The following is a 26,177-nucleotide window of genomic DNA, read 5'->3' as shown; positions in this document are numbered from 1 at the left end:
ACTGAGAACTGGTTAAAAGACAGGAAACAAAGGGTAGGAATAAATGGTAAATTTTCAGAATTGAGAGGGGTAACTAGTGGTGTTCCCCAAGGGTCAGTCCTAGGACCAATCCTATTCAACGTATTCATAAATGATCTGGAGAAAGGGGTAAACAGTGAGGTGGCAAAGTTTGCAGACGATACTAAACTACTCAAGGTAGTTAAAACCAAAGTAGACTGTGAAGAACTTCAAAAAGATCTCACCAAACTAAGTGACTGGGCCACAAAATGGCAAATGAAATTTAATGTGGATAAATGTAAAGTAGTGCACATTGGGAAAAATAACCCCAACTATACATATAATATGATGGAGACTAATTTAGCTACAACTAATCAGGAAAGAGATATTGGAGTCATCGTAGATAGTTCTCTGAAGACGTCCATGCAGTGTGGAGCAGCAGTCAAAAAAGCAAACAGGATGTTAGGAATCATTAAAAAAGGGATAGAGAATAAGATGGAGAATATCTTATTGCTCTTATATAAATCCATGGTATGCCCACATCTTGAATACTGTGTACAGATGTGGTCTCCTCATCTCAAAAAAAATATACCGGCATTAGAAAAGGTTCAGAGAAGGGCAACTACAATGATTAGGAGTTTGGAACGGGTCCCATACGAGGAGAGATTGAAGAGACTGGGACTTCTCAGCTTGGAAAAGAGGAGACTAAGGGGAGATATGATAGAGGTATATAAAATCATGAGTGGTGTGGAGAAAGTGAATAAGGAAAAGTTATTTACTTGTTCCCATAATATAAGAACTAGGGGCCACCAAATGAAACTAATGGGCAGCAGATTTAAAACAAATAAATACAGCACATAGTCATACAGCACATAGTCAATCTGTGGAACTCCTTGCCTAAGGAGGCTGTGAAGGCTAGGACTATAACAAGGTTTAAAAGAGAACTAGATAAATTTATGGAGGTTAAGTCCATAAATGGCTATTAGCCAGTATGGGTAAGGAATGGTGTTCCACGCCTCTGTTTGTCAGAGGGTGGAGATGGATGGCAGGAGAGATATCGCTTAATCATTACATGTTCGGTTCACTCCCTCTTTGGCACCTGGCATTGGCCACTGTCGGCAGAGAGGGTACTGGGCTGGATGGACCTTTAGTCTGACCCAGTATGGCCATTCTTATGTTTTTAGGTTCAAACACCTCTTACAATGACAGGTTGAAGCCTGACAGGCTCAACTCAATCTTTTCTCTTCTCCAAAGGGAATAAGTGAAGTAGTGTGAAGTTCACTTAAGTGGTGTGTTTTTCAGATGACTCCTTTAAAACATTGAGTTCTGTAAGCTATTTATTGACATTGAGGATCACATGACACTTTCCATAAAATCAGAGGGGGATGCCTTCATGTCCTTAACCATAATTTCCCTGCCTTCACCAGTGTGCAGATTAGTGTCTGAAATGGTTTGCCTCTCTCACAACCAACTGCTTTTATTTCAGTGGTGTTTTGTTCGATATAGTTGTAAACAGTAGAGTGGGGAGGAAGATGTGCTCCTAATTAAGGTACACGCCTTGGACTTAGACACTTGAGCCACGTTCCTGGACCTTGGGGGCTCTTCATTAAGGGTTTGTGTATATGGCATTGGCAAAGTACGTTAGAGGGGTGTGATTTATAAAGCACTTTAATGAACTGTGTTACTATTGCCCTGTATAGCCCCTCCTGGAACAAGCTAAAAAGATTTTATTAACAAAATCTTTTAGTTTATGCCTGTAACGTCTACATGGGGCAGTTAGAACATTTTATAAATCACACCCTTCTAATGCACTTTTCCAGTGCCATATAGACAACCTTTACAAAGATATTTTGAAAATAAATGTATTAATACGCGGCTCCGTATCACCACCTTTTCTAAAAATATCTTCAAGTAGGGTGGTCTGTGCATGGTAGCACAGACTAAATCTTTACTCTGTCTGGACTGTGGAGGATAAGATAATCTTTTCTTCCTTCAGTGGGAAGTTTGGCGCCACCACTGCTATTGCTGCAGTATGTGGTCTTCTGACAGGGCCAGATGCCTCAATGCTACCGTGCCCTCCTGCCATTTGCTGCTGCTTGTGTTTGAGTCAGATCAGGTCTTCTCGTACACAAAAGTATTCAAAATCAAACACTCAGCAGAGCGTAACTGTGTCAGGCCCCTCTTTAGTGGTGGAGTTCCCCAGGTATCTCTGTGGATTTAAATTCAGTTGGGCCAACAGACCTTTTCCAGCCAAGATTCAAACATCGATGTTGATATGTAGAAGACTTAAGTACCACTGATAGGAGGGATTTTGGAGAGCTACTAAATCCTGTGGACACCATAGAATTTTCTCCATTGGTCAATCCGAAACCTGATTGTAAAGCACAGGGTTATTCCTCAGGGTGAAAAATGCAGTGTGAGTCTGAGGATATTATTTATGGACCAGGGTAGTGTGTGTGCATGAGATAGGGAATGCTGCTGCTGTCTGTGCTTGGGCTAAAGAGAGGATTTTGGTCTCCAAAGCTCTTACTCTGGCACTAAATTCATTCTGAAAGTTAAAAAGACAAGAATGAGCAATCAAATGTGAGTTATGGGAGGAGATTCATAACAGGAGGGGTATTTTTTTTAGCAATCCAACTGTATCAAAAGCATAATACTGCCCTTTCCCATTGATACTTATAGTCAATCTCCTCTGACTGATGCTTTCAGCAAGTGGTTCTGACTGTGGCCTGTGGAGCTGCTCCTGTCATGGGGTGATGTCGCAGCCATCTTCAAATAGTGACACATTCTGCTAGTGTAGCTGATCACCAAGGCTACGTCTACACTGCGGAGCTCTTTCAGGATACTGGAATTATCCTGAAATAGCTATGCTGCATTTTTAAAGCAGCCCGTTATTTTGAAATAGATTTTGAAATAACAGGCGCGCTATTCCGGCATCCCTGTAACTCTTGTGGACGATTCAGAATAGCGCTTTATTTCAAGGTAAGGGTGCAGTGTAGAAGCATCCCAAATGTTGATGGTTTTCTTTCCACAGTCTCTTTCAGCTCACCAATCTAAGGAAAAACAGCTTCCTTGGCCAAGTGTTTCTTTATTGTAAATTCTGCCATGATCAAATTTGTAAAGGACACCAAAATTAGAGGAGGTCAAAAACAAATTAACCAAATATCCTGGAGAAATTGTAGTAGAGTCTGAAGACACCAAGAAGTGACCCAGACCCAAATTTACCAAGGTATTTAGGCTCCTAACTCGACTGATTTAGTGGAGTTAGGAGCCTAAATACCTTGGTATTAAGCAGTTAGGAGACTAGATAGACAGACTGAGTCCTAGAACCAAAAAGCTAAGTTTAAAGTGCTGCAGGCAGTCAGAGAAAATAAACAGCACAAAAACAAACCAGGGCAATAGTACCTACTTAAGCATATGTGTTTATTTTTATCTGGTCTCTTCAGATCTGTTCCAATATTACCATATTGTGTAACTAAGCACTATAGTTGCCCCAGGGACTGTGTGAACAATGGAAGGGGATGTATCTTCTAGTGAAAAGTGATTTAAAATGTCAAAACGTTTGTTTGAGAACCAGCATGTGAGTCTGTAACCTGGGGTGTGTCTAGACTACATGCCTCCTTCGACGGAGGCATGTAGATTAGCCAGATCGGAAGAGGGAAATGAAGCCGCGATTAAAATAATCGCGGCTTCATTTAAATTTAAATGGCTGCCCCGATCTGCCGATCAGCTGTTTGTCGGCAGATCGGGGCAGTCTGGACGCGTCGCGCCGACAAAGAAGCCTTTCTTCATCGGCACAGGTATGCCTCGTGAAACCAGGTTTACCTGTGCCGATGAAGAAAGGCTTCTTTGTCGGCGCATCGCGTCCAGACTGCCCCGATCTGCCGACAAACAGCTGATCGGCAGATCGGGGCAGCCATTTAAATTTAAATGAAGCCGCGATTATTTTAATCGCGGCTTCATTTCCCTCTTCCGATCTGGCTAATCTACATGCCTCCGTCGAAGGAGGCATGTAGTCTAGACACACCCCAACAGTTCCCTTTGGGGGAGAGGGGAAGGTCTCCCTAGGTATTCAGAGTTAGAGGTCTCCCCTGTTCCTGTTATCGTTGTCCTATTGCACTTGTGTTTTTTCTTTGCAGTAACATATACTTTCAGGAAAACACCACATCCGCCAATTATATGCAGAATGTCCTTGTTCTGACGCTGCCACCACCCAGTTACAGACCGAATTCCACCAATTCCACAGAAGACTACCTGGTAACCATACTATTTAATACCCTGTCAGTTAATCCAGTTCACTTCTAGAAAAAAAATCTGCTATTGACTGTACGTGTAACCCACACACCTAGTGGGTGTCGTTCACTGTCCCATGTAGTGGCACTGGGACCACCTACAGCAAGAGATAAGAATGAGTGAGCTCTACAGTCTAAGCTGAGAGCAGTGATGGTTACATATGCATCTCACAAAACAAATTAATCACATTGCAACAGAGCAGCATGATACAGCAGCATTTAGCTCTTCATGCAATGACAGTGCAGGATTACTTCTCATTCTCCTTCTATAGTCTGCCATCACGATGTAAGGTGGCAGAAGGGATACAACATCACAAGGCAAAGGTACAAGCTAGTTATGCTACATTATGAAGCCCAAACTAAGTTCAAACTTTTTAATTGGCCTGTTAGTGTCTAGTTCATCAGACTTGGGAGAGATCTGGGAAAATAGGGACTCTAGCTCAAATCTATCAGATGTTTTTTAGAGTAGCAATACTACATATTTCAGGCAGTATTTATAGATGTTGTGGGGCTGTGAGGAAAAGGGAGCAGTGGCCAAGTTTGAGAGAGACAGATAGTGGAGGAAACAAGGGCTGAGAGTCAGATGAAGCCAGGGGAAAAGTAGGGTCTGGAATTTGGGGGAGTTGTGGGAAAACAGAGATGAAACAACTTGCCCCCCAAGGAGAATAAGTGGGGGATTTGAAGAGGACACTATCTTGCATTTAAACTGTGATTACTATGGATGGAATGGCCACCAGGGCACCTGGGCTTTTTCCTCTTTCTTTTTCTTCCAAAATAACTCCCTCTTCTCTCTCCATACATGCTGTCAAGGGGCACACCCCTGACGGGGGTTGCGGCCCCCTTCTACTGGCCTGTGTCTCGGTCCAGGCCCTTCTCTCAGGGCATATACAGTACCCAAAGTCCCAAAAGTCTCGGCCCCTCTCTCAGGGCATATACGGTACCCAAAGTCCCGGCCCCTCTCTCAGGGCATATACGGTACCCACGGCCTAGTTCTGGGGAAGAAGCCTCTCCTGGCCAGAGTGATTCCCCAGGTGCGGCAAAGGGTGGTAGGGGGACCCGGGCCCTCCCTCTCCACTGGGTCCCAGCCCAGGGCCCTGTAGGCAGGGACTCTAGGTCCTGCCGGCTCGGTGGGGAATCCAACTGCTACGCACCGAGCTGAATTAGGAAACCTCTGCCCTGGGCTGCTTCCTACCACCCTGGCACCCCTCTTAGTCTGTCCGCCTGTGCGGTGGTCCTTACCAGGGCTGGGGTCGGCAGGGTAGGTGTTCCCGTTACTCTGCGGGGTTGTGGCCGGCTTCACTCCCGGGGACCAGCACTGGCCTTCAGTCTGGTCCGAATTGTCACACGAACACCAGGTTTGCAGCCTGGCTCCTCCTAACCTCTAGTTGCCTTCTCTCCTGCTGGGCAATTGCCTGCTTTATATACTGTCCCTACTGGGAGCATGCCCAGCAGGGCTGTAAGAGCTCTTTCAGCCAGCTGGGCCTGGGCTACTCCCAGCCCTTTAGTGTGGGGCTTGTTCGCCCCATCACACATGCCTTTTTCCGAAAGAGCTCTTTCGGAAAAAGGCTTCTTCCTTGTAGAAAGAGGATTACTAATGCTGGAAAACCCCCTCCGTTCTTTCAATTTTCTTTCAAAAGAATGTGATTGCAGTGTGGACGTAATTGAAATTTTTTTGGAAAAACAGTTGTTTTTCCAAAAAAAACTCTGTAGTGTAGACGTAGCCCCAGCTATAATGTCACAGCAGATCCAGCTTTGTTTGGAGCTTGTGCATCTGCATTTCTGTTCTGGGTTCTCTCTGCTACCTTAGTTGCATCAGCAAAGAGTCATGCAGGATCAGTGCCTTATGTCAGTTTAATATTAGCAAGTCTCCCTGGCAGGGTTCTAGAAACCTGCAAAGAGCCATCAAGTTTTATAGACTAGCGAACTAAAACACAAGGCATGGAAGATTCAGAATACAACATTTCTCAGGAAGTGTCTGCTATGGCAGGGCTTGATCTGCAGTACCCTCTTACTATAGTCCTGTGACTCTCTCACCTCACTCTGCTTTACATATCAATCGCACCTTGCAGCACCCCATTTTTCCAAGCCTAGGTGCTTCCTCCCTCACACCACTACCAATGTACCACACTCTGACCCGCAGCAGCTTCTGTTGTTCTATTCCTGAAGTTTCTGCTGAGCTAATACCCCAACTGTGCTGTAGTTTTGGATGGAGGTATAAACAAATATGTTGCCAACTTCTTTTTTTCCTCCATTCTAGCTGAATAATGACTATATTGTTGGCTATTTGGATGGAGTCTTGCTCTTTGGACATGCCCTGAAGAAACTTCTGAGCTCCCAACAGCTAATTGAGAGTCCTAGTGTTTTCATTGATCAATTTCGGAACATCACTTTTAAAGGTAACCAAGTACAATCCTGAGCAACAGCTCACTGAGAGGGAGAGGGAGTTTGGTTTCCAGGAGGGCACGAGGGGAAGTTCCCTTACCACTCAACTGGTTCAAATTCTGCAATGAGTTGTCTTCCTTCTTGTTTTGTTCAATTGATTTTTGAAATATGATAATCAGCACTGAAAAAAAGACTAAATAATATCTATAAAAATGGATGATTGATTGCAGCTGAGGCTAGGGGAGGCTGCCCCTAGCCCCACCTACAGTCCCACCCCCTCTGCTAAGGCCCGGCACCCACTACGGGGAGGGGAGGATGCCAAGTGGGCCCCCCACAACATGGGGAGAGAAAGAGATGGGAGGGGACATATGCATGCCCCAGTCGTCCCAGCCTCCGGAGCACCAGGGAGGGAAGAATCTGTGTGACTCCAGTCTTCCCTGCCCTCAGAGCACCAGGGAAGGAGGAGACTGCTTGGCTCCAGCCTGCCCAGCCCAGAACACAGGGAGGGTGGGCACTGGGGGCAGCAACACTCTGCCCATACAATGCCTACAGCAGGTGTTCTAGGGGCAGAATGTGGACAGAACCATGTCTGACAGTTTGGGAAGGCAAGCCTTCCCCTACCTAGGCTAACAGATGCCCGTGTCCATATACAGAGAATCCCACTCCCCATGTGTCACATATAAAACAAGAGGTGAAGCATTTTATAAATGTATAAATTTCAATTTAGGGCCAAAATGTTTGGGGGCCAAAATCTCTCCTGGCTGCAGGCTCTTCACCAGGTGTAAAGGCTAAAGAAATGACCTAGGATCGATATTTCTGTTAGTGGGAAAGGCACACCCTGATCGGCACAGAGTAGGATGATATATATTAAACTCCATAGCCTTATTACCTTGGATAATACTGTACTTTTCTGATGTAGGTATAGAGGAGTGAATTGTCTACATGGGTCTATTGCCTGGGTAGACCAAAGGATGTGTAACAGTGATGCAACCAAGTGCATTGCAGAGTCCACTAGACTCTTCCCTGTCATCTGACTGGCATCCAGGTTTTATTTTGGGCTCAACACAACCAAATCTATCTCAAAGCTTCATTCCCCTATGGCCCGCAAATGTAGCAAGTTCTTCTTTTGTCATTGTTCTGGATGGTAATGCAGGGGTATATGTATAATAGATAACATAAAGCATCAGCATCAATTTCACCATTTACTTCAGAAGGTGCAGAATTAGGTTAACAATGAATGCTTTTGAAGCTTCCTCCCAAAAATCCTTAGTTTAGAACATTAACATATCCTGAGTTAGGGTATGTCTACACAGCAAACCGCTATTTTGTTATTTCGAAATAACACAGCAAACCACTATACCATTATTTCGAAATAACTTTCCTAGCATCTACACAGCCAAATTGCTATTTCGAAATAAATTTGAAATAGCGGAGCGCTTATTTCGAATTTGTAGACCTCATTCTACGAGGAAAAACACCAAATTCGAAATAGCTAAAGTCGAAATAAGAGCTGTGTAGATGCTTATTTTGAAATAGGGGACCTCCATCCCTTCCCAGTGTGCCCTGGTGGCCACTCTGGGCCAAACCAGGAAAACTCCTCTCCTCTTCCCAAGCCCCGGATCCCTTATAGGGGTAGACTCTGGCCACAGTGCCAGCTGCAAGCCTGCCAGCACAGAGCCAACAGTCACTGCCCCTGACACAGTGGCCTCACCATGAGCCAGGCAGCCAGTGCCAGCCAGCCCTCCACTGCTCCCTGGGCCCAGTCCCCCAGCTCCCAGGAGCCTGCCAGGGGTCAGAGAAGGCAGGAGCCTTCCTGGTTCAGTGAGGAGATCATGAACCTGATTGAGGTTTGGGGGGATGCCTCCAATGTCCATGATCTCTGCACTAGACGGAGGAACGCAGCCGTCTACAGACGGCTGGCTGCCAGCCTGGCCATCAAAGGTCACATGCGCACCCAGGAACAGGCACGCATGAAACTGAAGGAGCTGCGGCAGGCCTATGCCAGGGCCACACGGGGCAGCTCCCACACAGGGGCAGACACCTGCCCCTATTTTGACGCCCTGGATCGCATCCTGGCGGGTGGGACGGTCTGTGCCACCCTGGGGATCATCGATCCTGGAGCAGAGGGCCCTGACCAGGGCATGGAGGAGGAGCGCCAGGAGCTGCAGGAGCCCAGAGGGAGCGTGCCACGCAGCCAGGACCCCCGAGCCGTCCCAGCAGACCCATCACCAGTATCATCTGGGGAGGCAACAACATGTGAGTGCCATCACTGTCTCCTTGTTGGGGGGCGGAGAGGGAGACCAGGGACCGCGTGCTTGGGCCTTGCTGACCACGGATCATGCAGCAACCTGTGCAAGTGCGAGCATGTGCCATGCCTCCCTTGGGCACGTGGCCCCAGCTGGCTGCCACACAGGGGCTTTGGCCTGTTAGCCACACGCATGTGTGAAGAGACATGACCTGCTCCTGATCCTGGGGTGGGACACAGCAGGACGCCCTTCCTCCACAAGGCTATTCTACACAGAGGCAGGGGACATGTCCCCCCCACCTCAGCCACACTGTACACAGTACAGGGGCATGGGTGTGGTCTCGGGGCAGCTCCCACTCCTGGGGATAGCAGGACATTCTGACCATGGCCTGTGTGCAAGCACATCGGCTATGATGGTGCAGGGCACGGTCATCCTAACCTTGCAGAGTGGGGCTGGGCTTCACCCACTGTGTCCCGAGGGAGAACTGACCGCTTCTCTTGTTTCTCCACAGCCGCACCAGCTGTGCGTGCAGGGTGCACTACCCCGCCCAGGACATGCTACCGCACCTGAGGGCTCCGCAGGACCACCTGTGCAGTGAAGGGGTACCAACAGCAGCACTTGGGGGAACTGCGAGCCCTGCACCGCACCCTCCAGAACTGGGTGCAAGAAAACTTGGAGCTCCAGCGGGAGTAGCTTGCCCAGGGCCGTGCCATCTGCCAACACCTGCAGACCCTGGTGCAAAGCGTGCTGCCTCCTGCTGCTCCAGCCCCTGCTGCCTCCCCAGCTACCGCTCCTCCTCCCACTTCTTCTCCCCCTCCTGCTTCTCCCTCCACACCCTCCACTCCTCCCCATCTCCCTGGGGATGCCGAGGCACCCACATCCGCGATGCTGGGAGACAGTTGGCCTGGCGAGACCTCCACCCCTGAGCTTCCCCTCTCCCTTCTTCCCCTTGCTTCCCCCTTCTAGCTCCCTCCGCCCAGGTTTCCCCCTCCCCTCTCCCACCCTCTCTCCTCTTGCCTACTTTCCCCAGTCTCACTAGAGTTTCATTCCCCTCTGCCCAGTTTTGTTAAATAAAGACAGTTGGTGTTTATGAAAAAAACGTGTATTTTGTTGTACATCAGGAAGGGGGACTGGGAGGGGTAAATGGAAGGACGTGAGGGAGGAATGAGGCACAAGCCCCCAGTGGGGCAGACCAGGGAGACTGTTAGTGCTCCTCAGGATGGCAGCTCTCTCACATGGCCTCCTGAATACTGATAGCCCCCCGATGGACCGCCCGGATGGCAGCCTGCAGCAAGTATAGCCAGGCTTGCAGCAATGCGTCCAAGAGAAGCACCAGAGTGCCCAGGGACAGCTCTGGCTCCATGTTGCAGAGTGCTGTGATGTCCTGAACTCTGGCTCCATGTTGCAGAGTGCTGTGATGTCCTGAACTCTGGCTCCATGTTGCAGAGTGCTGTGATGTCTGGTTGTGGCACAGTTCATCTGTGTTGTACACACCGAGACACAAATGCTTTGCTGTCCCTCATTGAGGTAGACAAGCAAGCAGGGAAACCTGAGAACCGGCTGTCTGGGGGAGGTGGGGGAGTCCTTTAGGGACAGACCTCAGGTAGCCTCAGGCAGCAGCCATACAAGGTAAGTCCTGACCTGGTGCCCTGCTGGAACTGGTTCCGGCCAGCCTTAAATGAATTCACAGTCCACTCAGTGTGAACGTGCTATTTCGAAATAGCAAATATTAACTATTTCAAAATAAGATATTTTGAAATAACACTGTAGTGTAGACATACCCTTAGAGAATGAGGTTATTAGCTCGAAACAGGAATCCCTCAAAAGATGAAGCCCAAGTGAAGCCAATAGAAAAGATCATAAAATATCTCTCTTTGATGACAGACTTTGAGACCAAAGGTAGAAGCAGAGTTTCATTCTTACACCTAGAATTGGTCCCGTCAAGGCACTTTAGTAAGATCAGTATATGGAAGTAAAACAGACTGGTTGCAATGTGAGTTGTATCTTTTCTGAGGTTAAGGAGAACTTCATTCTTCAGTACTGTCAGTTCTGCTCCTTTTACCAATGTTAAACTCGTATTTTTAACTCAAACGTAGTAATGAAATAAGGGAGAATCAGAGGCTAAATAAATTGATGAGTACCCTTCTTAGCACCCACTAGTGTGGATGCAGAAGGTGGATGGGAAGAAAAACCCGAATGTCAGAAGTTTCTTAATTTCCACCTCTCTTCCTGTCATGTATTAATGCATCGTAGGAAAGTGCCAGGCTCCTTTATTGATCTGTTCCTTGTATCTGCAGGTGCACTGGGTCCAGTAACCCTGGATGAATTTGGAGATCTTGATGTGAATTTCTCCTTACTGTATACAACAACAGACAAGAAAGTATGTGATTCAATTAAGAAGATATTCTATGATATGAGAGAGAGGAACTAGAGGGATCTGGGTTGGAGTGTGATAGCCAGACCTGAAATGGAGGTGTATTATAACTGTCAGTGTAGTGAAGGTGTTGGGGCCAAGGATCCCCTCTGGTCCCTCCCAGATCCCACTTCAGGTCCTTGTAACATCTTTCTCACCCTCCTGGCAGCTGCCCAAGGGGTTCTTTGAGCAAGCAAACAAATGAGGAGCCCTCTCATCGCTTTCTTCCCTTCTGGGAGAGGGAAATTTGTGTGAAATTAAAGAAGAGTAAGGATGGCCTAGAACTCAGGCAGTCTTCCTGGATCAGCTCTTTGGGCTTAGTCTAGATGGGCTGTATCTCCAGTCCCTCCTCATGGGGTATATTGTTTTGTGGCTCAGTTGTGCAACTTTGGGAAAAGTGAAACTGGTTGCTGTCTTTCAGTGAGCCTCTCTTGGCTTTCAGTGGTAGGGCAGCTTTCCCCACTCCAGACAGAACAAACCTTGCTGGTGTGCCTTGTTGGTATTGAACAGGCCCCAAAGAGCTTGTTTGTTTAATCTCTGCCAGGCTATGTCTACACAGCAGCGTTATTTCAAAATAACTGGTGTTATTCTGAAATAACATAGTCCATGTCTACACTACAAGCAGTTATTTCGATGTCATGTTGAAATAATGTCGAGCTGGAGGACTTCTTAATCTGACTCCTGTAACCCCTTACTTCTCCTAAAATGAGGAAGTCAGAGGAAGAGTGCTCTTTCTCGGACTTCTTGCTGTGTAGACAGCGAAAAAAGCCGAAATAAGCTATTTTGACTTAAGCTACACAATTGATGTAGCTCACGTTGCGTGGCTTATTTCGGTTTTAGCCTTGCTGTGTGGACATGTGTGAGGGCATGCCCATTCACAGCAGTGCAACGAAGCAAGTGGGGAAAGAAATCACTCTGAGGACTTGGCAGAATGATGTAGTCAAAAATACCAGAGACTTTGTGGGATTGCTGTACCTCTGAGAAGGACAGAGTAGTAGTACAGCCAGAATATGAAAAACAGAGACATGGACCAGGCTAGAGGATGACACATCACTTTAGTAGAGGGCATGAGTCTATTTTGCTGAGGGTATGTCTACCCTATAAAGTTAATTCGAAATAACAGCAGTTATTTCGAATTAACTTTAATAGCGTCTACACAGCCAAACCGCTATTTTGAAATAAATTTGAAATAGTGGAACACTTATTTCGAATTTGGTAAACCTCAGTCTACGAGGAGTAACACCAAATTCAAAATAACTATTTCGAATTAAGTAATGTGTAGACACTTAATTCGAAATAGGGGGCCTCCAGCCCTTCCCAGGGAGCTCTGGTGGCCACCCTGAGCACAACCAGGAAAACTTACTCTCCTCTCCCCCAGCCCCGGAGCCATTAAAGGGGTAGACCCTCGCCATAGTGCCTGTGCCAGCTCCAAGCCTGCCAGCCCAGAGCTAGCAATGGCCACTGGGGCCCCTGCTCCAGTAGCCCCAAAACATGAGCCAGCAAGCCACTGGTAGCCAGCCCTCCACCGCTCCCCAGGAGCAGTGTGCCAGCTCCCAGGAGCCTGACAGGGGCTGGAGAAGGCGGGTGCCTTCCTGGTCCAGGTTGGAGATCATGGACCTTATTCAGGTTTGGAGGGGATGCCACCAACTTCCACGATCTCAGCCCTAGACGGAGGAACACGGCCGTCTATGGTAGGATAGCTGCCAGCCTGGCCACCGAAGGCCACAGGTGAACCCAGGAGCAGGTTTGCATGAAAGTCATGTTGATCTGGTGAGACCCCCAACCCTGAGCCTTGAGCTTCCCCTCCCCCTTTTTCCCCTTGCTTCCCCCTTCCAGCTTCCTCCTCCCAGGGTTCCCCCACCGCTCTCCCACCCTCTCTCTTCCCCTCTCCCACCTCCTTTTCCCAGTCTCCCCAGAGGTCCATTCCCCCCCAGTTTTGTTCAATAAACCCAGTTTCTATTTTTGAACATACATGTCTTTTATTTGACATCAGGAAGGGGGGTTAGGGAGGGGTAAGTGGAAGGACATGAGGGAGGAATGGGGCATGAGCCCCCGGTGGGGAGGACCGGGGAGGCTCTGAGGGCTTCTCGAGATGGACGCTCTCCCACAGGGCCTCCTGGATCCCCGGATGGCAGCCTGTAGCAAGTGCAGCTGGGCTGATGGCAACGACTCCACGAGACGCACCGGCGTGCGCAGGGGCAGCTCTGGCTCCATGTGGCCGAGTGCTGTGGTGTCCCGAGTGTGGGCACTCAAGGCACTCCAAGACAGGACAGCTTTGCTGTCCCTCATCGAGGTAGACAAGCAAGTGGAAAACCCTGTGAACTGTCTGTCCAGGGTGGGGGTAGGGTCCCTTTAAGCACGGAGCATAGTTAGCCTCAGGCAGCAGCCCCACACACTAAGTCCTAACGTGATGCCCCGCCAGCACTGGTTCCGGCCAGCCTTAACTTCGGTTCAGGGTCCACTCAGTGTGGACGCGCTATTTCAAAATAGCAAAACGCTATTTCAAAATAGTTTTTGTGTATAGATGCGTTATTTCGAATTAGCTTAATTCAAATTAACTATTTCGAATTAAGTTAATTTGAAATAGCACTGTAGTGTAGACATACCCTGAGAGTTGTGACATGAATTATGGGAGGAGGAATCAAAGGAAAGGGACTGAGCATGAGATTTTTAATAAAATTCATTTCTATATTTTCACAGTTCCAAACCCTTTTGGAGTATGACACTCACCAGAATAAGACCAAACCAATTACTTCCAGCCCATCTTTCATATGGAAGAACGGAAAGCTGCCTAATGACATTCCAAGCACCGGTGAGATACCTACTAAAACTGGTCCCTGATTAAACGTGCTTGTGCACAGTTAAGATAACACTGATCGTGCAATGTAGCCACTCAATCCTAATTGTCACAGAGAGTGACTCTCAATTAGGAGCTGGGTCTATAACAGTACTCTAACTTAACCTGTCATTTTTTTATGCATCTAGTATAACTTCAGATGATTGTTTCTGTTCATCTGCCAGGCCCCTCACTGTTCTGGTTGTGGCACAGTTCATCTGTGTTGTACAGGATGGTTAACTGGAAGACATCATACTGGAGAATACAAGTGATAGTGTTAAGTGAAGTGTAATGCTATTGTGATGGACCAAAGAGAAAGAGTTAATGTTGCATTGCAAGTGTCTCCCTAACTTTTAATTTTTTTACATTTGCAAGGTTTGTGCTTTTTTTGCCCAGACAATAGTACCTCCACCATCTTAGAACTTAAATTAAGGATGTTAAATTGCAGTTATTTGGCTAACTGTGTATTCAATACAATATGTATCAACTACACGATTAGTTGATAAGGACCGCTCTGCACAGCCACAGCAGGGGTAGTTCCAGGAGCCGGCTCTAGCTGGGACTGAGAAGTCTTTGCTTATGTCGGTTCTGCGAACCACCTATGCTGCGCCTCTGCATTTTAAATGTAGTAAGAGTCCGGCAGCCGGTACTGCTTGGTCCCAGTTCATACTGAGTCCAGCCCTGTTTGTGGCAGCCAGCCCTGTCCACCGTGAACAGGGGCTGGTGACAGAGCAGCCTCTGGCTGCTGCGAGCTGCTGCTGGAGCACCTTCTGTTCGCGGTGGCCAAGGCTGGCTACAGTCTCCCCTATCCTGCCTCCTCCTCCCCCCTCCCCCCGGTACCTCTGATAGAGGCATCGGGGTGGGGGATGGGGGCCAGGCAGCATCACAGAGAAAGTGGTAGGGGACACTGGCTTTTAAGCTGTCTTCCCCCTCCCCCCTGCCGCCTCTGAGAGGCAGCAAGCGGGGAAGTGAGTAGTTGATACTCCAGTCAACTACCGGATAAGCTTATGCTTGGGCTCCAGTCCTAGCCCTGCAGCAGCCTGTGGGCTCTGACCCTGCTTCTGTGGACTGTCTGGAGCTCTGGCCCCATGCTGCTGGGGCCTGCCACCATCCCTGGCCGCAGTCCCACTGCTGTGGGCTGCCTGGAGTTCAGGCTCCTGCCCCGTAGCAGGTCACAGGCTCTGGCTCCACTTCCACATGCTGCCTGGGGCTTTGGCCCAATCCTGCGCTACCAGGGGCTGCCCTGACCCGGTCCCATTGCCGCGGGCTGTCGGGGCCTTCCAGCCCCTACCGCAGCCCGCTGCTTCAGCCCAGCCCCTCCTGGATTGCCCTCCTGTTACTAGGCTATGGGCTTCTCTGATTCAGGAACATCCATTGTCATGTTGGACCACCGATATTGCAGGACCAGATAATTCCAGTTTTGGGAGGTGCCACTTGTAAAACATAGCACTTTATAGTGTGTAATTTGCAACAGCTTATCCAATGCTGCTACTCTTCCCATCACATTCCCTGCAATTAAGGCTTTCACTCTACCCATCTCTGGATGAGGTCTATGGACTCCCAACATAAATTTTATTCTTGTTCTTTAGGAATCTGAATACATGGTATTAATGTGTGGTGTAATATTCTTTAGCATGCTATACTATCATCAGCCACAAGAGAGTAGCAGAGTCTCAAGAAGGAAACTGGTAATGTAATATTACCATTTCAGATATCACCCAGTCACATTATTGAAAAAGGAGTTTGGAATCATGTAGGCTTCTATCATTGAGACTCATGTTTCAGGTGGTTTGGCAGTGTGACACCTTGTGAGTCTTCATGCATATCTTCTTGGTAAATGTATTTATTGGTGACCTGATCTTCCGCTTTCCTAACTGGAGGCCAGTCTTCCACTAATGTGAACGGGCTTTGCATCAGGCCCTGGGTATGTATTTTTTGATACGTGTTCAGTGTTCTCTCAGTTTTTATATTTTCCCATTTCTCTTCTTTGCAGGCCTGGACATCCTGACTATTGCTGTCTTTGCACTCACAGGGACCGTGGTATTGGTTCTGATCATCGCTCTTCTGGTGTTGAGGTACCATTGCCATCCTTCTTCTCTCCTCCATTTGCTGCTTCTGGATATAGGTTGTTTGGTATCTCCTTGAACATTTGTCTTATTATGTCCCACCCATCAGCAGAGTTCTTACTGGTTTCTCTGTGTGTGCCACTCCATGCACACAACTTGCATGGCACCTGCATTCAGCACACTCTGCTTTGAAAAATGATCCAGATGCTCAAGTGGTAGCCATGACAGATAGGCCTATTTTGCCCATTAGAAAAGGCACACACACATACTCAGAAAATATCTTTGTGAGGACAAGGCCAATCTTCAGACTTTTTATCACGTATTGCTCACACTTTATATTATTCTACCATGTTTCTTTATCCTTCTGGATAAAGTTCATTCTGGAAGGATAACTCTATCTTGTGTCATTGCACAAATAAAAACACCAGAAAATTTTGGTGCCAGAGTCTCTAGACCCACTTTCTGTCTTAGGGTACATCTACACAGCAACATTATTTCTAAATAAATAGCGTTATTTTGAAATAATTTAGTCTGCGTCTACAGCAGGCAGTTTATTTTGCAATAATGTCAAAATACTCTCAAGTTGGAGGACTTCTTACTCTGACTCCTGTAACCTTCATTGTATGAGAAATAAGGGAAATTGGAGGAAGAGTGCTCTATTTCAAAATAAGTACTGTGTAGACACTCCCAATAAACTACGCAGTTGATTTAGATCAGTTTGCATACCTTATTTTGAGTTGAGCCTTGCTATGTGGACGTGCCCTTACTGTTTTCCCAGACGCCTCCTGCCTCACTGCAGCTTGTTCACACTCTTTTTCTATGGCTAAATTTTTCTGGCTAGATTGTTGTATAACTGAAATCCACTCTATAATCCTCTCAGACAAAAAATCTCAACCCATTTCCAGTACATCTTATATTCACAGGACTCAGCACCATTGTTTCTGGTGGTTTCAAAGATGTATATTTTACCTGAGCCTTTAGTAGCTTGGATGACTCCTTTTCCACAGATCAAAGGACTCCAGAGACAACAAGAAAATTGGATTCCATGAAAGACTGATTAGTAGCACACTGTAATCTTTGTCATTTTTACCTGATGTGTTCGCCTTGCTAGATAACACTTTTTATGAGGTAAAAATCCAAATTGTAGTCAGTCCATGATTGGATGTCAGCTGTATGCAAGAAACAGAAGAGCTTATTGTTCCCAAACTTAAGAATAAACATGCCAACAGAGTTAATCTGTATTTGTTTATTTCTTGGAGCATTAGCAGAAATTTGGCATACAGCTATTTCCAAACCCTTTGCACTGCTGCCAGAAGTGCTGCTATTCCTCCTGAATCTGTTCCAGTGAATCTATTAAGAGGCAAAGGTATTAATCATTAAATTCTATTTAGAATGTTATGTCACACCCAACACTGTGGTCTCTGAGATCTTCCAATGCAGAAAAAATTCTGGGGATTCCTCAGAATCAACTCTTGCTATTTTTTTTCTAAAGAATTTACTTTTTGAATATAGAAATGTTACCAAACTTCACAGCCCTAGCTAATTCAGACGATGCAGTGGATCACCTCATAATTGTCAAGGAATACCACCTGATAATGGCATTCTCTTTTGCCAGCCATGTAATTCCCTGGTTAACAACTGTCTACATCCCCATACCAATTTTGCATATCGTATCAATAGAGCCAAGTTCCACAAGCAACCCGACTTAAATGGAGAGCTTCTGTCCCTAGTTTTGATTGTGCAATAATCTCCTGCTCTAGTAAGTTTGATCTCTTTTAGAATATAACAGTAGTCCTAAGGATCCATTAGGCAAGAAAATGAACAAAAGTAGCAGTCATTTTTTTTATATCTCATCCAGTATGCCACACTTTTCTGGGTAGTTCTGGCTTCCAAGTAAACAAATCAATCCTAAATCCTCAAAACTCACAATACCAGTATTCGACATGGGAAATGTTATTCCTGTCCAATAAGTGTTTAGGTACTAATAAATAAAAATTATTTTTATCTTTTGTACTGGGATTAGTTAATTTATTCATAGTTCATAGAATTTTCTTGTTAAGATTATGTAATGGGAATTTTCCACAATTTAAGGTTTTCTTAATCATCCTAAAATTTCTCCTCTATGATATCTCTATTTTTGAATGCTGTGAGAGCTTCATATGGAGAACTCAGAAGACACAGTGAGACCCATGATAACTAGAGCTCCATTATCTCAATTTTTCAGAACTTTGACTGGTGCTCCTATTGGTAAATTAAGATAGTACAAAAGCAGCTCAACATTCCATACTAAAATCAGAAAAAATATTTACAGCCAGGAATGGACATTCCATTCCCCTTTCTCCTTAGCAATGGCAGTTAAAATATGTTAGAAACATAGAGTATTTATGCTGGTCAGCTTCCCAGAATCTTCAGTGGTCCAGAGCATTCCTCAGCTGCCAATCATTTTTTCAGGATTTGTCAGCATTCCACTAACCAATATGTGGGGCTCATGTATTTTTTTACACAGGAATAACCTGCTTAGAAGAGTGGAAATTCCAATGAATTGCTTTTCTATTTCAGTTTTCTTATCATTCTTCTGTTGAGGGAGGTCAGAAAAGACAGGGTACTCCATGCCCCAGTTCCAAGGATTATTGTTTCCCCTATATAATAATCACGTAATTGGGGAATCTGCCAGAGGTAAAGTCCCTGCACAAGAAGTCATTCTGTTCCCTCCCCGTTGACTTTTCCTGGATAGCACAACTCATTTCTGCAAGAGCCTTACTGTCAGGGCTCATCAGATCCATGTTTGCCACTATATACACAGCTTCCGCAACAACGCACAGACTGACATTATTCACAAACGACAACAAGCGACACACAATCTTAGCCGCGCTGAACACCATGCCATCCAGAGTCTCAAAAACAACCTGGACATTGTAATCAAACCAGCTGACAAAGGGGGTGCTGTGGTCATTATGAATAAGGCCGACTATAACCAGGAGGCAACCAGACAACTCTCGAACACCACATTTTACAAACCTCTCCCCTCTGATCCCACCTTGGACTACCAAAAGAAACTACACTGTCTCCTTAAAAGCCTCCCCACAGCTACTCGGGAACAAATCCTCACAGAATCACCTTCTGACCCCCGACCAGGATTGTTCTATCTACTTCCCAAGATCCATAAACCTGGGCACCCCGGACGTCCCATCATCTCTGGTATTGGCACGCTCACTACTGGTCTATCCAGCTATGTAGACACTCTTCTCAAACCCTTCGTAACCAATACCCCCAGCTATCTCCGAGACACTACTGACTTCCTAAGGAAATTACAAAACATCGATAACCTCCCCAATAATACCATCCTTGCCACCATGGATGTAGAAGCTCTATATACCAACATCCCACATGAAGACGGATTACAAGCAATTAGAAACACTATCCCAGAGGACACTACTGCCAACCTGATAGCAGACCTATGTAACTTTGTTCTCACCCACAATTATTTCCGGTTTGAGAACAACTTATACCTCCAGATCAGCGGCACAGCCATGGGTACACGCATGGCCCCACAGTATGCTAACATCTTTATGGCTGACCTAGAACAACGTTTCCTCAACTCCCGTCCCCTTTCACCCCTCCTCTACCTACGGTACATCGATGACATCTTTATGATCTGGACACATGGCCAAGAAACACTGGAGATATTCCACAGAGATTTCAACAACCTACACCCCACCATCAACCTCAGCCTGGACCATTCTACACGAGAGATCCACTTCCTGGACACCACCGTACAAATCAACAATGGAAAATTAGACACCACTCTCTACAGAAAACCCACTGACTCATACAGTTACCTACATGCATCCAGCTCCCATCCAGAACACACCACACGATCCATCGTCTATAGCCAAGCCCTTCGATACAACCGCATCTGCTCTAACCCCACTGACAGAGACCAGAAGCTTCAGGATCTCTACCAAGCATTTATAAATCTCAACTACCCACCCAGAGAAACAAAAAAGCAAATTGAAAGAGCCAGACGAATACCTAGAAACCATCTACTTCAAGACAGACCCAAGAAAACCAACAATAGAACACCACTTGTCATCACCTACAACCCCCAACTTAAACCTGTCCAACACATTATCAAGAAACTACAGCCTATATTGGAACAGGATACCATACTCAAAGAGGCTCTGGGAGACAGACCCATAGTCTCCTATAGACAACCACCTAACCTCAAGATGATTCTTACCAACCACCACAGGACATACCACACTAATACCAACCCTGGTACCTTCCCTTGCAACAAACCCCGTTGCCAGCTTTGTCCACATATTCATTCTGCTGATACCATTATTGGACCTAACCAAGTGAGTTATAAGATCAAGAACACATATTCCTGCGCATCCAGAAATATAATCTACGCTATCATGTGCCGAAAGTGTCCGTCTGCTATGTACATTGGACAAACATCTCAGACACTTCGCCAAAGGATTAATGCCCACAAAACAGATATTAGACAAGATCACAAAGAGAAAACAGTTTCTTGCCACTTTAACCAGAAAGGACACTCTCTAAATGACTTAGCCACCTGCATTCTGCTACAAAGACCTTTTACATCTGCACTTGAAAGGGAATCCTCTGAACTGTCATTCATGTTAAAATTCGACACTTACCACCAGGGACTTAACAAGTCTTTGAACTTTCTCACCCATTATCAAGACAGTTTCCCCAATTATCACCTGTAATACCATTAACTCACAAACATCCCACTCTCCCTACCTTTAATATCAGCAATTCACAGACACTTACCTTCCTTCCTCCCCCTTCCCACCCCCCCGCATCCTCCTTCTGTTCTGCAATGTGATTTGTCCTTTTCATATTTGTTCATTTTTTTAAATTGTATCCTTTGGTATATATGGTTGTGACTACTTTCTTCCACTATTTGATCTGAGGAAGTGGGTCTGGCCCACGAAAGCTCATCATCTAATAAACCATCTTGTTAGTCTTTAAAGTGCTACATTGTCCTGCATTTTGCTTCAACTACCCCAGACTAACACGGCTACATTTCTATCATGTTTGCCACTGGGATTGCCCTCAGAGGACGATCAATAGCACAGAAAAGTAAAAGGTATAAGCTACCATAGACTCATTCTATGGTAACTTCCCCTGTGTGTAAATGTGAAGAATTAGGCAGCAACCTCCCAGCAATACCTCTCCTGCATTGACTCCTTAGATTTATAGACCTGAAACCTCTGAGATCCAGGACTTCTCTACAGTCCAAAAAAAAAAAAAAATGAGTAAGTAATGGAGAGAGCTTTTCTCCCTTGCAGGCCTCAAAGCTAAGAACTCTAGGAGCAGACTCTCCAGGAATGCATGAAGAAGAGAGTACAGCAGTTAGTGCTTGGGAGCCTGTCAAATTCTCCAAGATTCCCCACTACACTTAGCAGTATGGATTCCAGTTGTTTGATAAAATAATTTTAATGAAATAGGTTCTCTTTGTTTCACAGGAAGTACAGAAGAGATATTGCACTTCGGCAGAAGAAATGGTCTCACATACCACCTGACAAGATTCTGCCTCTGGAGACCAATGAGACAAGCCATGTCAGTCTGAAGGTAGGCAGGACATGATATCCCTGCGGAGGAAGAGGTGGCTCAGAGTCTCTGCACTATTGAGGTTTAGTGTTAGACAAACAGCGACTGCCATTTGGACTTTGACAGTAGTAAAAGTATTTGTTTAAAACTGATTAAAAACATTGTCTTTTCACCTCCTGCACACTGTGCAGAAGAGGAATGAGATTAATCCTCAGTAATTTTGGCATTAATCCCCAGTAACTTTCTGCAGTCTGGTGCTTGCCAAGTGGAGTATATCATAAGCACTGGTTAATGAGGTGTCTTTGTTCCCCAGATTGATGAAGACAAAAGGCGTGACACAGTCCAGAGACAGCGCCAAGCCAAATATGACAAGAAGGTAAAATAATCACAGCATCTCTGCTCCCCTTCCCTTCTTTAGTGAGATGCTTTTATGAAGGACAGTTGATTCTCTTCAGAGATAAAGAAGCAATGTCACCCACTCCCATTCTCATCTAATCTTGATAAATAGTTGAGTTTATGGAGGGGGTGAGGCATTCATTTTCCTTTGAGGCCCTCTTGCATGCATCTGCCAGAGACAGAATACTGGACTTAGTGAATCATAGGCCTTGTCCTGAATGGCAAGAGGGAGGATGTGGAACCCAACCGATCACTGGTCTGATTAGTGGTATGAGGTAAATTAATGCACTAGAGGAGCAAAGGAGGACTCTTATTATTAGACAGTCTTTCTATTAAGTAATAGTTCTTGTCTGTCTGTCACAGAATTTTCAACTTTCCCCTCCTGCGCATTCACTTTGCCCTGCCTGCATATGTGCTGGCCATCCTTACCAGCTCCTGCAGCAGCTCCTGCAGGCATGCACATGTGTGCTCTGCCGCATGGCTCCCTTGATGAGGCAGGCAGCCCGCCATTTCCTATATGCGGGCCCGCCTGCCTCTGTGTTGCCAGCTCTGGGTCTCGGCCCCCCTAGGCAGCCTGCTAACCAGCTCCTGCCCCCCCTTAGCAGGATGTCCCCACCAGCTTCAGCTCATAGACCCCCCATCCCAGCAGGCCGCCCCTGCCCCCTGGCCTGCCTGCCTCTGTGCTGCGCCACACAGCTCCTGGCCTATGTGGCTTTGCACTGCGTGGCTCATGGCCCCCCGGCAGGTTGCCCCCGCCCACTCAGACTTCCACTCCCCCGGCAGGTCACCGATGAGGCAAGCCGACTCTGCCAACTCCGGCACCCAGCCCTCCTGGGAGCCCACCCCCGTCACCTCCTACATGGGGCCTTTGCCAGGCTTCATCCCAGCCCCCCTACAGCTCACGGTCCCCCCTCACCAGGCTTCATCCTGCTACCAGCTACCAATTGAGGAGAAAGATTGGATGGCTAAGTACAATTCAAGGCAGTTGCAAACAGTTAGCTATTCAATCTTTGTCCTGAATTGGTATGTGAAAACTTTATTTTCAGTCTTTTGGTGAGCTTTTAGAAAGATTGTCTTTAAAATTTATTTATTTATTTGTTTGTTTGTTTATTTGTGTCTGAAGTTCCCTAAATTTCAGTTGAACTTTTTGCTTGAGTAAGGTCACTCATGAATGAAGGGTTTGAAAGATCAGCCCCTTAGTCTGTTCCAGGACAAAAGAACCTATCAACTTGGTAAATATTGTTAACAGTAATGTAATAATCCATTGTTTATTAGTGGATAAGGTTGTACTTAAATACCAGTAGTTTAAGGGAGCATGGATGGTTGTACTACTGCTATGGTTTTCTTTCAGTTGTTTCTTCTTTCCAGATCGTGATCCTGAAAGATCTCAAACACAATGATGGGAATTTCACAGAGAAACAAAAGATAGATCTGAACAAGGTAACTGTTTCATGTAGCAGCTAGATCAGCAGTGGGCAATCTGTGGCCCACAGACTGCATGCGGCCCTCTGGGGCTCCACCTGCAACCACCCCTCCCCCACGTATCAATCATGCACCGGTGCCCTGCACTTTCTGCTCTCCTCCTCCCTTCCTCCCGCGCCCTTTCAGAGAAGCTGCAAATTGCCTTATTCACCCTCTGTCCCCACTCCTCCCCCTCCCTCACAGAGATAGAATGCCGCAAATCAGCTATTTGTGGTGTCCCAGCTCTGGAAGGGAGGGGGAGGAACTGGGACGGAGCATGAATCAAGCGATTTGCATACTCCAAAAGTGCTGGGAGGAAGGGGGAGGAGTAGGCAAGTGTGGGGCTCTGGTGCATGAGAGGTGCATGGGGGAGGAGGACCTTGCCTACCCCTTACAGCTCCAGTAGCTTGAGGCCATGCAGCCTGGGAGTTTGGTTGGCCAGAGCCTCCCCAGCCCTGCCTTCCTTCCGCAGCACTGCTCCATCTCTAGGAAGCCTCCTGCTTCCCTGGCAATCATTTTCCCTACTGCTCTCTCCAGAGCAGCAGTCAGTTCTCCCTCCAGCTGGTCTATGTCTACACTGGCGGGTTCTTGCACAAGAACGTCTGTTCTTCCGCAGAGCGTCCATACTGCCTGCCCTTGCGCAAGAAGATCTACAGTAAAGCGTGGTAAGAGAGGGCTTCTTGTGCAAGAGCTACACTCTTTTCTAACAAGTGTACGCTCTCTTACACAAGAGCTCTTGCACAAGAGGGCAGTGTGGACGCGAGGCAGGGGTTTCTTGCACAAGAAAGCCCTATGGCTAAAATGGCCATCAAAGCTTTTTGCACAAGAGAGCATCCACAATGCCATGGATGCACTTACACAAAAGCACATGGCAGTGTGAACGTGTTCTTGCACAAGATGTTCTTGTTCAAGAACCTGCCAGTGTAGACATAGCCCAGGAGCCCTTCTTTATATAGCCTCATTAGCAAGAGCTGCCTCAGCTGGGGCTTTGCTCTCAGCCCTCACTCAGGGCTGGGGTTTTGCCCTTAAAAGGCCAGTGCAAGGCAAACACCCTGTCACACATACCCCCCAGAATTCTCTCTAATACCCCTAAGGGTACTCGTACCACTGGTTGGGAAACACTGTTGTAGTCATATCTCCTTTTATTAAGGGCTATATTCACCTCTGATGTGTACAAATACATCTTTATTAACTTTCATAGAGTTATGTCCTGCATTAGTGTTTAATTTGTCTTTAATACCTTATAATATTTTTACAAAATATGCTAAGTATATTTTTACATTAGGGATACCTACATTGTAAAGTACTATAAATAATTTAAATTAAACTGCAATAGCCTAAGTACATGAACAAAGTACATCCTTCGGGATCATCATATTTTTATTATTTGTTATTTTATTATTTATTATTCATTATTTACTAATTTGCAACATTCAGTCAATTATAAACTGTGTCCAGAGTGTGAAACTATGAGGTTCTACTGCAAAGGCAATAATGGAGGTTGATAGAGGAGGTTCCTGAGCCTTTAGCTATCATCTTTGAAAAGTCATGGAAGTCGGGGGAAGATAGCAGAAGACTGAAAAAGGGCAAATATAGTGCCTATCTATAAAAAAGGAAATAAGAACAACCCAGGAAACTACAGTGCAGCCAGTTTAATTTATATGCCAGGAAAGATAATGGAGCAAGTAATTAAGGAATCAATTTGCAAACATCTGAAAGATAATAAGGTAACAGGTAACAGCCAGCATGGAGTTGTAAAGAACAAATCACCACAAACCAATCTGATAGCTTTCTTTGATAAGATAACAAGTCTTGTGGATAAGGGAAAAGTAATGGATGTGGTATACCTAGACTTTAGTAAAGCATTTGATATAGTCTCGCATGACTTTAAGGGGCGGCCCATGGCTATAGACGGACTTGGCTGCTGCCGCCCGGGTCGCCCAATGATAACGTCACGGGGGCGCCCGGGGTGCCCGCCGATGACATCAGGCCATTGACGGCCCTGCAGGTGGGGGTGCGAGTTGCGCACTCCGCCTGGGGCACCAGCTGCCGCAGCCGGCCTCAGGCCTCTCCTGTCACCTTCTTATCAATAAATTAGGGAAATAAAACCTAGATGGAGCTACTGTAAGGTGGGTGCATAACTGGCTGAATTACCATTCTCAGAGAGTTGTTATTAATGATTCGGTCATGCTGGGTGGTCATAAAAAGTAGAGTTCCGCAGGGGTCTGTTTTGGGACCAGTTCTGTTCAATATCTTCATCAACAATTTAGATATTGGCAAAGAGAGTACGCTTATTAAGTTAGCAGAGGATTCCAAGCTGGGAGGGGTTGCAACTGCTTTGGAGAATAGGGTCATAATTCAAAATGATCTGGACAAACTGGAGAAATGGTCTGAGGTAAATAGGATGAAGTTTAATAAGGACAAATGCAAATTACTCCACTTAGGAAGAATAATCAATTTCACACCTACAGTATGGGAAGCGACTGCAGAAAGAGATCTACGGTC

The 26,177-nt window shown here is 46.3% G+C and overlaps 1 protein-coding gene across 3 annotated transcripts in view; it reads left to right on the top strand.

The window, feature by feature from the left end:
- The window catches only part of GUCY2C (guanylate cyclase 2C), a 112,286-nt gene that overhangs the window by 49,743 nt on the left and 36,366 nt on the right, over positions 1 to 26,177 (top strand). For all 3 annotated transcript variants that reach the window (XM_075935275.1, XM_075935278.1, XM_075935284.1), the window contains 8 exons: positions 4,137 to 4,254; positions 6,547 to 6,685; positions 11,215 to 11,297; positions 14,031 to 14,142; positions 16,160 to 16,241; positions 21,731 to 21,836; positions 22,129 to 22,191; positions 23,580 to 23,651. In XM_075935275.1, the coding sequence (XP_075791390.1) occupies positions 4,137 to 4,254; positions 6,547 to 6,685; positions 11,215 to 11,297; positions 14,031 to 14,142; positions 16,160 to 16,241; positions 21,731 to 21,836; positions 22,129 to 22,191; positions 23,580 to 23,651 (775 nt within the window). The remainder of the gene's footprint in view (positions 1 to 4,136; positions 4,255 to 6,546; positions 6,686 to 11,214; positions 11,298 to 14,030; positions 14,143 to 16,159; positions 16,242 to 21,730; positions 21,837 to 22,128; positions 22,192 to 23,579; positions 23,652 to 26,177) is intronic.

Source organism: Pelodiscus sinensis, chromosome 1 (genome assembly GCF_049634645.1).
Source record: "Pelodiscus sinensis isolate JC-2024 chromosome 1, ASM4963464v1, whole genome shotgun sequence".
NCBI lineage: Eukaryota > Metazoa > Chordata > Testudines > Trionychidae > Pelodiscus > Pelodiscus sinensis.
The sequence above is the reverse complement of the archived record's forward strand: the minus strand, read 5'-3'. Positions and strand labels throughout refer to the sequence as shown.